Consider the following 14,599-nt stretch of genomic DNA (forward strand, 5'->3'; position numbering starts at 1 on the left):
TACAGAACAACTTCCATAACCCTTTGGTAGAAGTCTTTCAAAAAAACAAAACTATAACAGAATAAGCAGTAAGACTTTCAAGTGGAAGAAAATATTGGTTAGAAGACAGAAAAATTGGTACCAGGAATATAGTAGTTTTAGTTTTCAGAATTCATGTCATCAGGTGATTTCCACAGGCATCTGGGCACAGTTCTACACCTGCCAATATACTGACATGTCAGATAAATGACCTAGGAAATGAGGATGAGAAGTGAAATGACAATTTGCTGATGCTGATGAACTACTCAAGGACTGAAACAACTGACTGTAACCTGCAGAGACACCTCATGAGCAATAGACTGAGAACAAGGCAAATTAAATTCAACACAGATTGCAAGGGAAAACAAAATCCTAGCTTAATATATTAACTGACAGACTCAGAAATGGTATCTTGAAGATGTAAACAATACAAAACCAAACTGAGCCTAACAAGCAATCCACCTCTACTCTCCCTGAGCCTAGAGGTACCTTTTCTTTATTGACAGGGTGGTCAAACACTGGAATAGGCTCCAAAAGAGGTGGTTGATGCCCCATGTCTGTCAGTGTTTAACAGGCATTTGGGCAACACCCTTAATAACAGGCTTTAATTTTCAGTCAGCTCTGAATTGGTAAGGCAGCTGGAGAGGATGATCACTGTAGGTCCCTTCTAACTGAACTCTTCTGTTCTATTCGTCTGCTGTTAAACAGACAAACCGAACACTAGGAACTTTTAGGCCATGAGTAGGAAATGCAATGGAAATTATGACACCACTTTAGAAATCCATGCTGTATACAGCTTTGCTTCCCTTCATTTTATTTATTTGACAGAGACAGACACAATGAGGTGTCTCAAACCACAAGTAACATGAAAAAGCTGATTAAGAAAAACCATTCACTTTCTTCCTACACAAGTGAAATTGACAGGAGACAGTCTCAAAACCAAAAGAGCACAGTCTCCACTCAGATGGGGGATGCTGTGAATGACAGATTTTCACATGGGTTGAAAAAAGAACTGAATAAGCTCACGGAAGAGAACCATAAGTGGATGACACTACCTCTCACTCAGAAGTCTGAACAACAAATCACTAAATCTTCACAATACATTTTGGAAGGTATCGTTGGCTTGTTCTAGCCTTACAGCCTTCACTAGACACCTACAGCTGGGACAGGGAAGGAAAACAGAAGAGATATTTGCTAAATGGACCTTTAACATGCAATTAGGAAGCAATCTGAGCAATACTGTAAAGTAAAGATAGCATATATGCAGTTTCACATCTGCTCCTTACATATCAAGCAACAAAAAAGGTACAAGAAAGAGCATAAACACTGACATTCCAGTTCACCAGCTATTCTGGAACTTTTAAGGAAACTTTTGGAACATGTTTAAGTTGCTTAAGTCTGAACTGATGAAGTATCTGACATCAACATCACGTTCTGCCTCTCTGCAGATCTGACCACCAAACAGGAATAAATGCTGGGTTTGCCTTAGTGTTGGCTATTCACCCAGTAATTCTTATTTGACTCTTAGTCCCCCAAAAATTCTTATTTGATCTGTCTCCTACAGGTCATCTCCAGTTTCCACCCCTAAAATCCTTTTCCCAAGCTTGTCTCTGGCCTTTGCCATCTCTCTCCAGAGATCATTGCTACCGAGCAATGTAGCAAAGTGCAGCACTTCAATTGTTATGCCCTTTTCATCTTTTGATTCATCATCCTCTTTGACTTTCAGCTTTATTTCCTCTGTCTAACAATGGATCATTGTCAGGTCTGTCAGTGTACAGTTGGACCTCAGTTCTAATCCTTGTGCATTTTAACTATCAATTCCTCCAAATTCATCCAGTCCTTTTCAAGTACCAATTTCTTCTACGCGATCAAAGACTGATTTGCAGATTTTTGCACCAGTAAGTCTCCAAATCATAGTTTTTCATCACTTAGCTATGATGCCTTTCTGGACAAATAAGAGCACAAGGGAGGCCAATACAGGAAAAGAAGAGGAATTGTCAGTACTCAGAAAAGCTACTGCCCCAAAAGCTGAAGTTCTTGAAGTATTCTTTTCCAATAGGATACAATACAACCAAAAGAATTTCCAGTATTTATCCATGTTAAACAGTAATATATCTCACTGCTATGTTTGTATAACATGTAATGGAAAACCTGGGGGAAAAGTGTGTTTAAACCCATCTATCCCAAAAATGCCTATGACTTCATAGCTGTCTGCCAAAAGAAATCCACTTATACAATGGCAAAAAGTTGTTTATGTTCTTCTTCAGAATACCTTTACCTTAATAGCAGTCCACTGAAGTAGCAAAGTCCACTGAACCCTACCTAGAAAGGCCAGAATCTACAAAGGATTTTCAAACCTTGATCTTCAAGGCTCAGTACAGAAGCTAGTCATAGAAACAGCAAAATAGAAAAACATCTGCTTTTGACAAGCATATGTGAACACTTCACTTAAGCAGAGCAACAGTGAGAGGGATGCAGAGCTTCAGCTGCAGTGCAGATCAGATCAGAGAAGAATCACGTTCATTCACTCTGCAAACCAGATGTCTTACACATGAGTATACGTGCCAACAGCTGAACTGAAATGCACAATGCTCACGATCAGGAACTGAGATCACCTGGAAATGTTAACGATGAAGCAAGCCTTCAGGGAATTTTTATGGAAACTCCAGACACACAGGAAGCAAAAGCTTGTTCAAGATTGATAACAGAAACTTCAGTAGAATTTAATACAGTGAATAAAGGTGTTTTTGAAATTATATCAAAGAATAAAATCATGGTTATTTTTAACATGGCTTCTGATTTACCTTTTATTTGGAGTAAAATCGTACATATTACATTTTGTTATAGTTCAGATTTTGTATCATTGTTATTCCTAGATCTGTATGTGGACAATGATACAGTAACTTGGTAACATACAGTAAAAAGGTGGCACCTGAAAATGAGGCTCCTTGAGTATTCCAACCAATTCTGCAACATTTTCATCCTTATTTACTAAGGGACTGATGTCTTCAAGAATTTCATTCACCAGCTCCAGATTGTTGTCACTGACAGCCTCAAGTTTAGAATCTTCCAGTCGCTCGTGAGCCTAAGAGATTAAACACATGAGACTATAATGTAAGTACATTTTGAGTGGTTCAAATCTATAAACTTTTCAAGTAATTTCTCAGTGCAATCTTCAGCAGAAAAGCCAGAAAAATTATATATAGGATAACCTGATTTAACTGCTGAAGGATTTTGCATGCTCAACTACAGGACCCAATAAACTTTATAAGCAGCACATACCAGAGAGGATTGTTAAATTCATATCTCTTCTATTCTATACACACCAAGCACCGCTCTGTCAACAGTACAGCACCTCAGGACCTTTCCTGCCTTGGAATCCTGGACAAGTACACCTTCTAGAAGAAGGGCAGAAAAGGAACTATGGGATCTTTTCAGAGTCTGCAAGAAAAACATTTACCTCAGACTCCTCCCATTCAAACACCTTTTGAACAGCACATTCTACCTGCTAAAATCTGCCTAACTGAAGGAAATGCTAAAGAAAAGCTGGAGTCAAAGGCAGCTAGCAGTATCCTGGGCTGCATTAAAAGTGCTACTAGAAGACTGAGTGTTACTCAGCACTAGTGAGGCCACACCTGGAATACTCTGGACATTCTGGAAAGAGCTCACTGAAGGGCCACAAATATGATTAAGGATCTGGAGCACCTCACATTTGAGGAAAGGCTGATCAAGCTGGGACTGTTCTGCCTGGAAAAGCAAAGCTCAGGGAAATATCATCAATGTGTATAAAAGGTACACTATGCAAAGAGGACAGGGACAGCCTGTTTCCAGTGGTGACTGGTGACAGCACAGCAGGCAGTGAGCCTAAAATGAAACTCAGGAAGCTCTGTCTGAACATCAGGAAACAGTTTTTCCAGCATGAGGGTGACTGAGCACTGGCACAGGTTGCCCAAAGAAGATGGGAGTTTCCCTTCTTGGAGACACTCAAAAGCTGTCTGGATGTGGACCTGGGCAAGCATCTCCAGGTGGCCCTGCTTGAGTAGGGAGAGTTGGACTAAATGCCTTCCATTCAGCCTTGCAGCCTCAACCATCCTGTGGTTCTTTGATAACATTTCATCTATTTCTAGAGCTATTCCTGCAGACATAATAATTTCCTGAACTCTGCAGAAACTGAAATTCATTGAAAGGTAGGTACTTTGAGAAGGAAGAGAAGCATCTCTGAATGCTTAATTTATTTATTACAGACTGTGCTCTATCATAGAATTAGGGAATAAGTGGAGGCCAAAAATAACTCCGATTCTCAATTATAAGTTATTTTCAGCTGTAGCAACAAGAAATTTACAAAGGACCAATTACTTTGGCATATAAAAAACAAATACATAATAGGTATAATTCAGAGTCATCTATATATACTTCCCACAGATATAATCTGAAGCTATGCGAACACTTATGCTCTCTTATTACTGCTTTAAAACAGACAATAAAATAAAATTTTGCTAAAAGCAGAGAACTTTGCTTCCTGAAATCATCTGTGTATTAAATTGTACTTCATATCTATAAAATGCTATTTCTGCAGGCCTGATGGCCAAACTCTGGAAAGGTTAACTTAACATAAAGGCATTTCAAACATTCTCCAACACCAACACACACAAACCAAACAACTGATTACAAAGTTATAAGAAGCTCGGCACCTACACACATTCTCCTTTATAAGGGAATGCTATTTTGTACAGAACACATACAGAAAACAATATCCTTCTTTTAAAGTTTACTTCTTTTACAGCAAGTAAAAACCAATATAGTGATTTTAAATACAACCGAACTGCAAAACCTTTGTAAGATTACAGAATATGGGTTACCCTTCTTCTCACTCACTGTTTTCAAAAAACCACCACTAACACTGAGTCATATAATCTAAATACAAATATCCTCACCCTTCACTTCAAAATCAAGGCCATGTATATACTGGGGAACATAAAAGTTTTATCAGTGAACAATCTCTGATCCTGTAATACGTTGAGTAGTAAAAGGATATGGAATAGTATGAATAAGTTAAAAAACAAACAAATAGGAATACCTAACTTGGATACTGCAATTTTTTTTTTCATTTCAACAGAACATTTCAGAAATATTGATACTGAATTGAGCCTTTCTGTGCATTCAGTATATATCATGCCTGCCAAATGTTCAAATAGTAAGGCTTTTACCTCCAACAATCTGACATCCTACATACTGGACTAAACACTTCTAGATTACTCCCAAGATGTTTCCTTGGCCTGGGTTGGGCATTCACTGGTCTCCTGTAGGCTGTGCTGCAATGCTAAAAGCAGTAGTGTGACAGCAGAAAGAAGATAAAGTTTTGAGGTTTGAAAGAACAGTTCACAATCCAGGAGAAGAGAATTTTGATACCATAGTTTAGTAGCAAAACTGAGGAGAATTCATGCTTGTTTCAAGTTCAACAGTCATTTTCCAAAAAGCATATTAATTCTAAAGACTAGTTAGGATTGAACACAAGCATCAGCATAAGAAAGATATGGAGTTGGGGTTGTTAAATCTGGAAAAGAGAAGACTCTGGGAAGACCTTATAGCAGTCTTTCAATATTTAAAGGGGGCTTGCAAGAAAGGCAGAAACAAACTTTTAGTAGGTCTTTAGCAACAGGACAGGGCATAATGATTTTAAACTAGAAGAGGGTAGATTGAGACTTGATATAAGGAAGAAAAGTTTTAGGATGGGTGTGGTAAAACACTGCAATAGGTTGCCCAGCAAGGTTGTAAACTCTCCATCCCCAGAAACAATCAAGGTCAGGCTGGACAGGGCCCTGAGCAACCTGATCTAGTTGAAGATGTCCCTGCTCATTGCAAGGGGGTTAGACAAGGTGACCTTTAAAGGCCACTTCCAACCAAAACTACTCTAGGATTCTATAAACATCAGTGAAAGGAAAAAACATTTTGCAGTGATAACAGTTGGTTCTCCTTTCCTCTACCACCTACTGAAAAGTGGAAAGGTTCAGTGAAAGAACCCTATCCCCAGGAAATCTCTAATTTCTACCTTACTGCCTTTATTTTATACAGGAAAAGTGTGAAATGAATGTAACCCAGTTTTAAAAGATCAGCCAAACTGCACTGCAAAATACTATAAACTCACTACTATACTTATTGTTTGCCTTCATTTATTTATGGACCAAAAGGAGAAAATAAGTTTGTACAGCTTGTGGCACATGTGCCCAAGTTTCTTATTGTCCTTTTTGGCGTACTTTACATAACAATTAGTCTTAATAAGTGGCTGATAAAGGAAAATGAAAAAGCTTTTGCATTTCTGGCCTGCTTTGAAATTATTCTGCTTAAATAATGTAACCATCTCAGAGAACTGAGAACCAGCTCCTCTAATAGAAAAACAAGTTTATGTATTTTTAGGGACGAATATGTGAATTACATACCCTTCACCAAATGTGTTTTATCTTATCCTTATTTAGCACTGCTCGTTAAGACTGAGGATTTTTCCAAAATAATTACAAAGAAAATATGAGTGCAGACACACCATGTGAACACAATTAAAACCTTTAAGCATTCTAGATAAAGCATGTGTACAGTTAAGAATCTGTTTCCACTACAAGCACTTTTTCTTTACATCTGCTAGTCATTAAATTCCACCTAATTGTTATTGGCCATTAAAGCACAAATTCTTTATAAGAAAAAAAGGCTTTGCAGTGAATGTTTTCTTCATGATAAGTATTAAAGATGACTTATGCAGCAGATACTTAAAAGTTGTTTCCATCGCCAGTAAAAAAATGCTTTTACTTACTCTAGTAAATTTAGTACACAAATCTTTCTCTCTGCAGTCATCTCACCAGTAGATAAGACACTTCCATTATTCTATTATTATTACTGTGCCATGTCTTCAACTTAAAACCAATTTTTTAAACAGCTAAACAGAAGTAAATTCTTATATGAATTCTCATGAGAAACTTTCCTTTCCAGATTTTTATACTGAGCAAAATCCCTGGACAACAATCCTTTAGCTTTACAGAGGATTTCATACCTGCCTAGAGGGCACTGCTTTCAGATGTCTATTCCTATTAAAGAGACAGTTCTATTTAAGTTAACTGGGTTTTCCTCATGAAAGGAGCTTATTTTTATGAAGTAAGATTAAGAACACATATGAGTGATGCACAGTATTTGACTGCATTTCCTACTGGTGAGACAAGCTAATCAAATTTATAAGGCTTTCATGTTTCATCATCCCCAACAAGCAGCCACATTTTAATTAAAGAGTCCAAAGATTTTTTTTTGCAAATATCACCTTACATATTTATAATTGATAGCTACCACCCATACATAAAAGATTTTCATAATCCAAGAACAAAAACTTAGGATAATCCATGTTTTAGAGACCTGACAATCAAAGATAAAATCATTAGTCTGAGATCCAGGAAAAGGCATGGAGCGAATATTTTCCTGGCATATCAGAAAGTAGTTTTGAGCTAAAGATGAAAAGAAAACATTTTTATGCCATCAGATAATGAAGGTGACTGCTCTCACTTTTCATCTCTGGCAAAACCACTAAAAGTCAGAAGGCATATGGGTTATGCATACAACAGTGGTTACAAGACTACATTAAAATCAACTGCTTCTAATTTCAAATATTATGACTTTTTCTTCATAAATAATTGTAACCACATTACTTCTGTAGTCTCTAAATTTTTCATCTTCCTCTAGATTCTTCTATACAACTATTAATCAGCATGCACAGAAATTACACCAACTCTTCACCTTCAAGATGGCCTTCAAGTCTTCTAATAAGATGAACCAACGTGTTGTGGATACCTCAATCCACACTCAATGTTCACATAATAATGTAAGAGTTAAAACATTTCCAGATTCTACTCAAAGCAGCAAATTTAAATACCTTAGCAAGTGATCTTACGATAGGGTTTTCCATAATTCCTTTAAGAAAAATCAGGTCTATTTCTTCAGCGCCTGTCGATGTCGGCAGATCAGTAAGGTTGTCTAAGACCTGCTGCATGGCTGCTGACAAAACAGAAACAAAAAGTAAATACTGACCAAAACAGGCTTCCATAAGGAGCAAAAGCTCTGGGAAACACCACAACATTAACTTTAAAGATGTTAAGCAGTCAAATACATCTACTGAGAGCAAGGGGACAGAACAGTAAAAGAACTTTTTTTGGTGTGTCTTTGAAAAATGAAATAAAGGTTGCATCCAATTGAATCCAGGCCCAGCACATTCCTTCCAAGATTTGCTACTAAGGATTGAAAAAACAAACAAGTATAAACTATGTATAAGGTATGCATAATCTTCCAAATACAATAAAAGCAAGTCATTCAGTACTCTTTTTACTTCATATATTTCTGAGGAAGTTTTCAGCCCTCATACATACAGCAACCCACAAGTTTTACAATGCTTGTAGACGCAGATTCACTATTGTAAAAATGAACATGTAGTTCCAAACCAATTTTTTTAAACCAAAAATTTGCTTCCAAGGCAGCTCTTACTGTTGGAACACTTGTGTCCACCCCAGCAGTCCTTTACAGCCAGACCTGACCCACTGCACTCTGGCACTAAGTGCACACGGTGCAGATGTTAACATCAGTCTGGTCCCGTAACACATAGCAATGGGAAGTACACCCGACAATGAGAAATGCATCGTGCCTGCCCGGTACCCTCAGACTTGCTGAGAGAACCACATTTGGCTGAGAGTCAACAACGCTGCCCAAAGAAATGTCAGAAAATGCCACCATCCCAGCTGTCTGGTCCCCTGAAGTCATCGAGGTGAGTTAAGAGAATTTGTTCTTGCTCTTAACTTTACTCTTTTAAACTCCTGCCAAGCTATATATGCATGCTCAAATAGACACACACACAGGTGTACTAACAAAATCTCCTGTTGAGATCCTCAACAAGTTCAGAAGCCTTGTAATAACCACTGTGTTCTGCAAAGCTCTGCATATTGCAGAGTAGTATGTATCAAGAGAATTAGAAAAGCTTATATGCCCCTTCTCCCACACTGGAATTTACCCTTAAATTTCCTCACTGCTTTATAATGAAAGCTATTATGAAACTGCACAGTAACAGAACAAATTGCATTTCTCAACACCTACTTTCTGATTCCAATTCTTCCTAGAAAATTTCATCTGAAGAAAAAAATTTCTGGCCATTCTTTCTGTTAAGTGGAACTGACTTTTCAACAAGCAAATCAACTCACGTGCGACATTTTAACTACAGTAGTGCATGTCAAAAGACCTGTATTATGTTAAATGTTTTAACCACACTTTTTGTTTCAAGAAAAGTGAATTTTCTGTGAAACCATGAGTAGGAGGGGAAATAACACTTAATGTTTTCAGATTTTGAAGCAGCATTATTTCAACTTTGTAAAAGACAAAGTCCTGTCAGCAACCACACATTACATAGTCAAAAATTACCATGCAAACAGTCTACAACTTCCCCAGACTAGCTATGTCCTACATCCTGACTAGTTTAGCTGCAGATGCAACTGCCTTCCTCACATTTTCTCAATTCCCAGTTTCAGACTCGTGACTTTTAATGCAGTCATGCAAGCTGTACTGTCTGCAGAAGTGGGCAGATGTTTCTGGCCAATTTACGTCATAGGTGCTGCATAATAATGCAAGTCTTAGAATAATAAGCTTTCTTTACATTTTTAACAGTTATGTAAATTCTTTTTAAGAGATTTCAGGTTAGCACTTTTTCTCCTACAAATAATCAGAGAAAATGCAAAGCTTCCTTGAAGTCAAAGTATGCATCTCAACTACTAGCTGCAATTCCAGCACTTGATGGTGACAAAAACATCTATAATAAACACTTTCTTCATATTATCTCCATGACATTATCTTGTTTCTTACTTAAGCCTTTCAGAATTCTGCCTTAGATCAAATTAAAAAATATAATCCCTACATAAAAACTTTATCATCAAAAAGAAAATGTTAATAGCAATGTTAAGCTTCAGAAGAATGTTTTCGTGGAAGTAATCAGGGTATTTTCAAATTAATATTTTATTTAATAAAGGTTTCACAAACATCTAGCATCAGAACTACTTAAGTATATTTCAGCATTCCTAGAAAACAGCAACCAGCTTTATCAACATGCAGAGTTCAAAAAAGTCACAAAGGCAGACTTGCATTCCAGGTCATCAAAACCAAAACCAGCTGTTTTCAGAAACAGCTTCCTACAGCTGTGTGTTGGTTGCCTTCTCTCATGGCACAGACATCATGGCAAGAGTCTTCTTAGCTATAATTAGTGTTGTCTCAATATTAGAAAGCAAACCAAAAAGGCAGGATAAAGCACCTTTACTCGTGTTGTGTTGTTTATGTTTGAACACAGTATGAGGCTCAATATTGTCTCAGTGTAAGTAGTTCCCCATCTTAAAGGGAAGATCTTTCTAAGTAGTTGAATAAAAAAGAATACCTTGAAGTACCCCTTTATTTTAATCAGTTACAATGTTAAACAAAGAAATTTTAGCATGAGAGAAAGGTTACGCTTCAACAGTCTTTGCACTTGTTACCTGGCACATGGTAGGCAGAGGAACATTTACATGCTTTACCATGTTTCACTGCTTTACATTCACCTGGCAAAAAATTCACATGATCAAATGTTATTTGCCAAAAAAAATCATCAAGAGCATATTCCAACAGGAGTTATGTCTGCTGGTTTATTTAAAAAGAACAGACCACAAATATATGGATTCTTTTTTTGATAGACTAGACAAAACATTTTAATCTCAGTGTTTTATGTGTATTATACAAGTCATGGGCCACTTTCAAATATAGTTCCTGTTTAATGTGAAAAGCTGGTATTTGTTCACCTGTGAAAATAACTTTGAAAATCTAAGCAATATAATGACTACATATGCCTTAGATATTCATACATGTACATTCAAAAAATTTGATTTATCTAAAGACTAAGGGCAGAGGTGAGAGGAGGGGAAGACACTTTGGGAAATGTATTATGGAACCTCTTCTTCTGTATCTATTCAAGAGGCTTTCATTTACTCATTTCTAGGGCAGAAATATTCTATTAGACAACAAACAACAAGAGATACTTTGTTTCCAGGCTTAATTATAATGATCTTTCAGAATAATGTAGATTCATATGGAATTTCAAGTAGCACTCATTTAAACAATTTCACTTTTTTCTTTCCAGGGATAAAGCCAGCTTATCACTTTAAAAAAAGCATCTTATCTTATTCCTGAGCAGCAGGAATGAAAGCTGAAGATGAAAGTACTTAGGTAGGAAAGTTTTACTTAGAAGATCAGCTCCTACCAAGCAAGAAACAGATGGAACTGAGGACTTTTGAGACTACCAAATCTAAATATCCCATCAAGAATTGCCTTTTGAGCTGCACATCTCTTTTGTGGTGAATCTGCCCTTGAAATGTTGATAGAAGTTACTCACTGTGGGGGTAGAAAGCCCTGTAGAACTTACATTCAAGTCAGGCATACTGAAGAACTAAGGACTACATGAACAAACTGCATAAAGGAGGTTACCAGAAGTGCTTCTTATTATTGGGTACTTAATGGGTACTCTGGTGTACAATAAAGAGGAAATGTGTGCTTTTCCTTCAGTGGAAAACTAATTGGGTCTCTCTTCCCTCTCTTGTCCCATCTTTTACAGGAAAATAATAAGAATAGACTGACTTCAAGCGCTCTACCATTCACCTCCCTCTCCCTGAAAACAAGCCTGTTTGTATATTCAATGATCCATCTGGGGAGAACTTTCAACTCTCATCACAACACATAAGGATTTGTTTTTGAGAGGACACCATGAGACAGCCATGACTGACTACAATGGTTAAACAAAACCACCTAGGAACATACACATATTACAAAAACCCCACTGACAACAGCCTCCAGACACACCAGCAGAAACAGACTCTCAGTTGAGGCGAGGTGCTGAAATACAGGGATTCTTAGGAAAGGGTGACAACAGAACTGAGTCTGAGCTGGGACTCCTAAGAGAAAATGAGATTACAACTCCAGCCCCCGGCTTTCGTGACAGGGAATACACATAGAATTAATTTCCACAGTCAATTTTCAAAGAACATCTTCATAACCACAGCAAGTTTAAAGCCTCAAGCAAGACTCAGCAGGAACACACTGGTCTGCTGTGTACATGCACTGAACAATTTATTCCTACTGTACATATGACCCCACATTCAGGGAATCTAGTTTGTCATTTGAGCCCCATTTCAAAAAGGGAAAAGGGGCAAAGAGATTTTAATTGATCTCTATGGCAAACAGCATGCATCCTGAGGCGTGGGAATACAAAAATCCCACTTCCTAATGCAAAACTTACTAATCAGAATTAAATCCTCCCAATTTCCACAGAGTTCTTCAGACAACCGAAAGATGTTTCAAAGGTTTAATCTACACATCGTACCTTACAATAGTAAGTTCAGATCAAACAGACATAAAAGATACCGTGATAACTCCTTTCTTCTTGTATTATTAAGAAAAAGGCAGGTTTTTGCCAAGATCTCAGCTGTGATTCTTCTACCAAATTTGATTTTTATTCTTTCTTTCAGTGCCTAATTCTTGTCTACATTAATTCTATGTAGAGGAGAGAGGAAGAATATATTTAAATAAATTTTCCAGATTTGCAGACAGAAAAAAAATGTGTCACTCACTGGGGAAAATTAAAGCTTTTCAGAGTGAATACCTTGCACAATTTTTTTTAGCTCAGCTTCATTTTATTAGTCTCCAAGCTTACAAAATAACAGGAATGAAAAGAAAATTATGTATAATATATTTAAATAAACATGCATATTTATTTCCACATGGCCTACTCATCTGGATAGGAAGTTATAATAAATACCTCAAGGACTACTGGAGAAGCAGGTACTCCACACAAAGTCTGAAAGTTAGATTAAAATCTTGTCACATACATAAACTTCAGAAATAGTTTCTTGTGTGATTTAAAACCTTTTCAAGAGGGATATATTGAAGTTTCACAAGACACACAATAAGCTCAGACAAAAGAAGATGAATTTCTACCTTTGCCAGCCCTTAACCAATGACAACTCTGTAACTTTTTCCCATTTGTGTTTAAGGTTTTTAAATAGTCATCATTATGTTTAATTAAAAGGCAAAGGGAAAAAAAATGTTATTTTGTCTTGGCCACTTCTCTCCCCAGTCACAAATTATAGCATTTTTGGCAGTCTAGAACAGAGAAAAGGAGTATGAACAAGTCAACATTCTGAGAATATTTCAGAAGTTCATTCACAAACAGGCTACTGACGAAGAATTTATGAAAGACTGACAAAGCTGTCTTACTACTGCTAGAGTAAGTTTCAGAAGCCATATTTTCAGATTAAAGTCTCTGGGGAAGCACTATGCAGTGAGCACATACAACATTGCAGCAGCTGCATGCACTGAGCAGGATCACTCTCAGCAAGAGCTCCAGAGCAGCAAGTGCTACGGGAGTGGTGGAGCTCTGCAGCTCCATCCTGCGCTCCCCTACAAATCAGTCACCTCCTCCACACACGCGCTGACTGCAGCAGGGTGCAATGACACTCGGGCCTTCAAATGCCCTCCCACACACCTTGCACCTCCTATTTGACAGACACTGCCAAGCAGGCTGCCCTGGACAGCCACCTTAATTCAGACATTCCTGGGCAGCATTCCATTGTAACATCACTCAGGCACCTCTTCTAAACAGGACCCCTTCCTCAGGCAGCAAACACAGCAGATCTCATCTAAAAAGACAGTAAGACTGATTAATGAAGAAAGCTGTTGTCTGCAGCGTGAACACTTTACTGACTGCAGAATCACATATGGCAATGAATCTTTAAAGGAAGAAGGAAAAAGTCTAATTGGTAAGTATGAATGTTCCTCTGGATATTCAAATTCTGCCCACTGCATTTCTGCACATTGAAAAGAAATAACATAAGTGCTTAGAAAAATTTATTAATTTTTTTTACTTCATTTTCTCCAAGTCTACTGGCAAGCCAAGATGGAGCTATTTTAACATATCTATAAATAGAAGCTCAAGCAGTCCCTACTCTTATCAAACCTGGCTCAACTATATCTTTCATGCCCATTTTTCATGACTGTGAAGGTCACAAAAGCTATAGGGAAGAGCCTACAACCCTCTCCCAGCTTGAACACTGCAGACATACTTCTTTCAGGCTGCAAAGATTGTCTAAAAAAAGACGAAACACAAATTTTCTGATGAACAGATGGACCTCACAGCTGCATCTTTTGGAAAAAATAAAAGCACTATTTAAAAGTAATCTCAGCAAAGATAAAAAGGGAAGAAAATATCAAAACACCAAAACCAGCAGAATTAAAAGCTTAAGTCTTATTTAAATACATATATCATGACCAACAACAAGATACTGAGGACAGATACACCAAAATCTAGTTTTAAGGAAATTATGTCAGACTTCTCTTTCTTAAAGGATTGCCAAGAAAAATATTTCATAAAGTACAAAGGAAATTAACTTCATGCTCACTAACTAAGCTTGATGCTTTGAAGATAAGCCTATATAAGTGTTAGGTATTACTAAGTTTTCTGACCTTTTTAATTAAAGGAAGAATGATGCAAACTTCAGGC

At 37.3% G+C, this 14,599-nt stretch overlaps 1 protein-coding gene across 5 annotated transcripts in view; it reads right to left on the reverse strand.

Annotated features, from left to right (window-relative positions):
* Window positions 1–14,599, reverse strand: part of PALS2 (protein associated with LIN7 2, MAGUK p55 family member) — a 54,831-nt gene that overhangs the window by 18,197 nt on the left and 22,035 nt on the right. For 3 of the 5 annotated variants that reach the window (XM_068208688.1, XM_068208695.1, XM_068208704.1), the window contains 2 exons: window positions 7,925–8,046; window positions 2,951–3,103 (listed from right to left, as the gene is read on the reverse strand). In XM_068208688.1, the coding sequence (XP_068064789.1) occupies window positions 2,951–3,103; window positions 7,925–8,041 (270 nt within the window). In that variant the 5' untranslated portion in view covers window positions 8,042–8,046. The remainder of the gene's footprint in view (window positions 1–2,950; window positions 3,104–7,924; window positions 8,047–14,599) is intronic. The other 2 variants (XM_068208671.1, XM_068208681.1) reach the window with 1 other exon arrangement.

The sequence above is a fragment of the Anomalospiza imberbis genome, chromosome 1, assembly GCF_031753505.1.
Source record: "Anomalospiza imberbis isolate Cuckoo-Finch-1a 21T00152 chromosome 1, ASM3175350v1, whole genome shotgun sequence".
NCBI lineage: Eukaryota > Metazoa > Chordata > Aves > Passeriformes > Viduidae > Anomalospiza > Anomalospiza imberbis.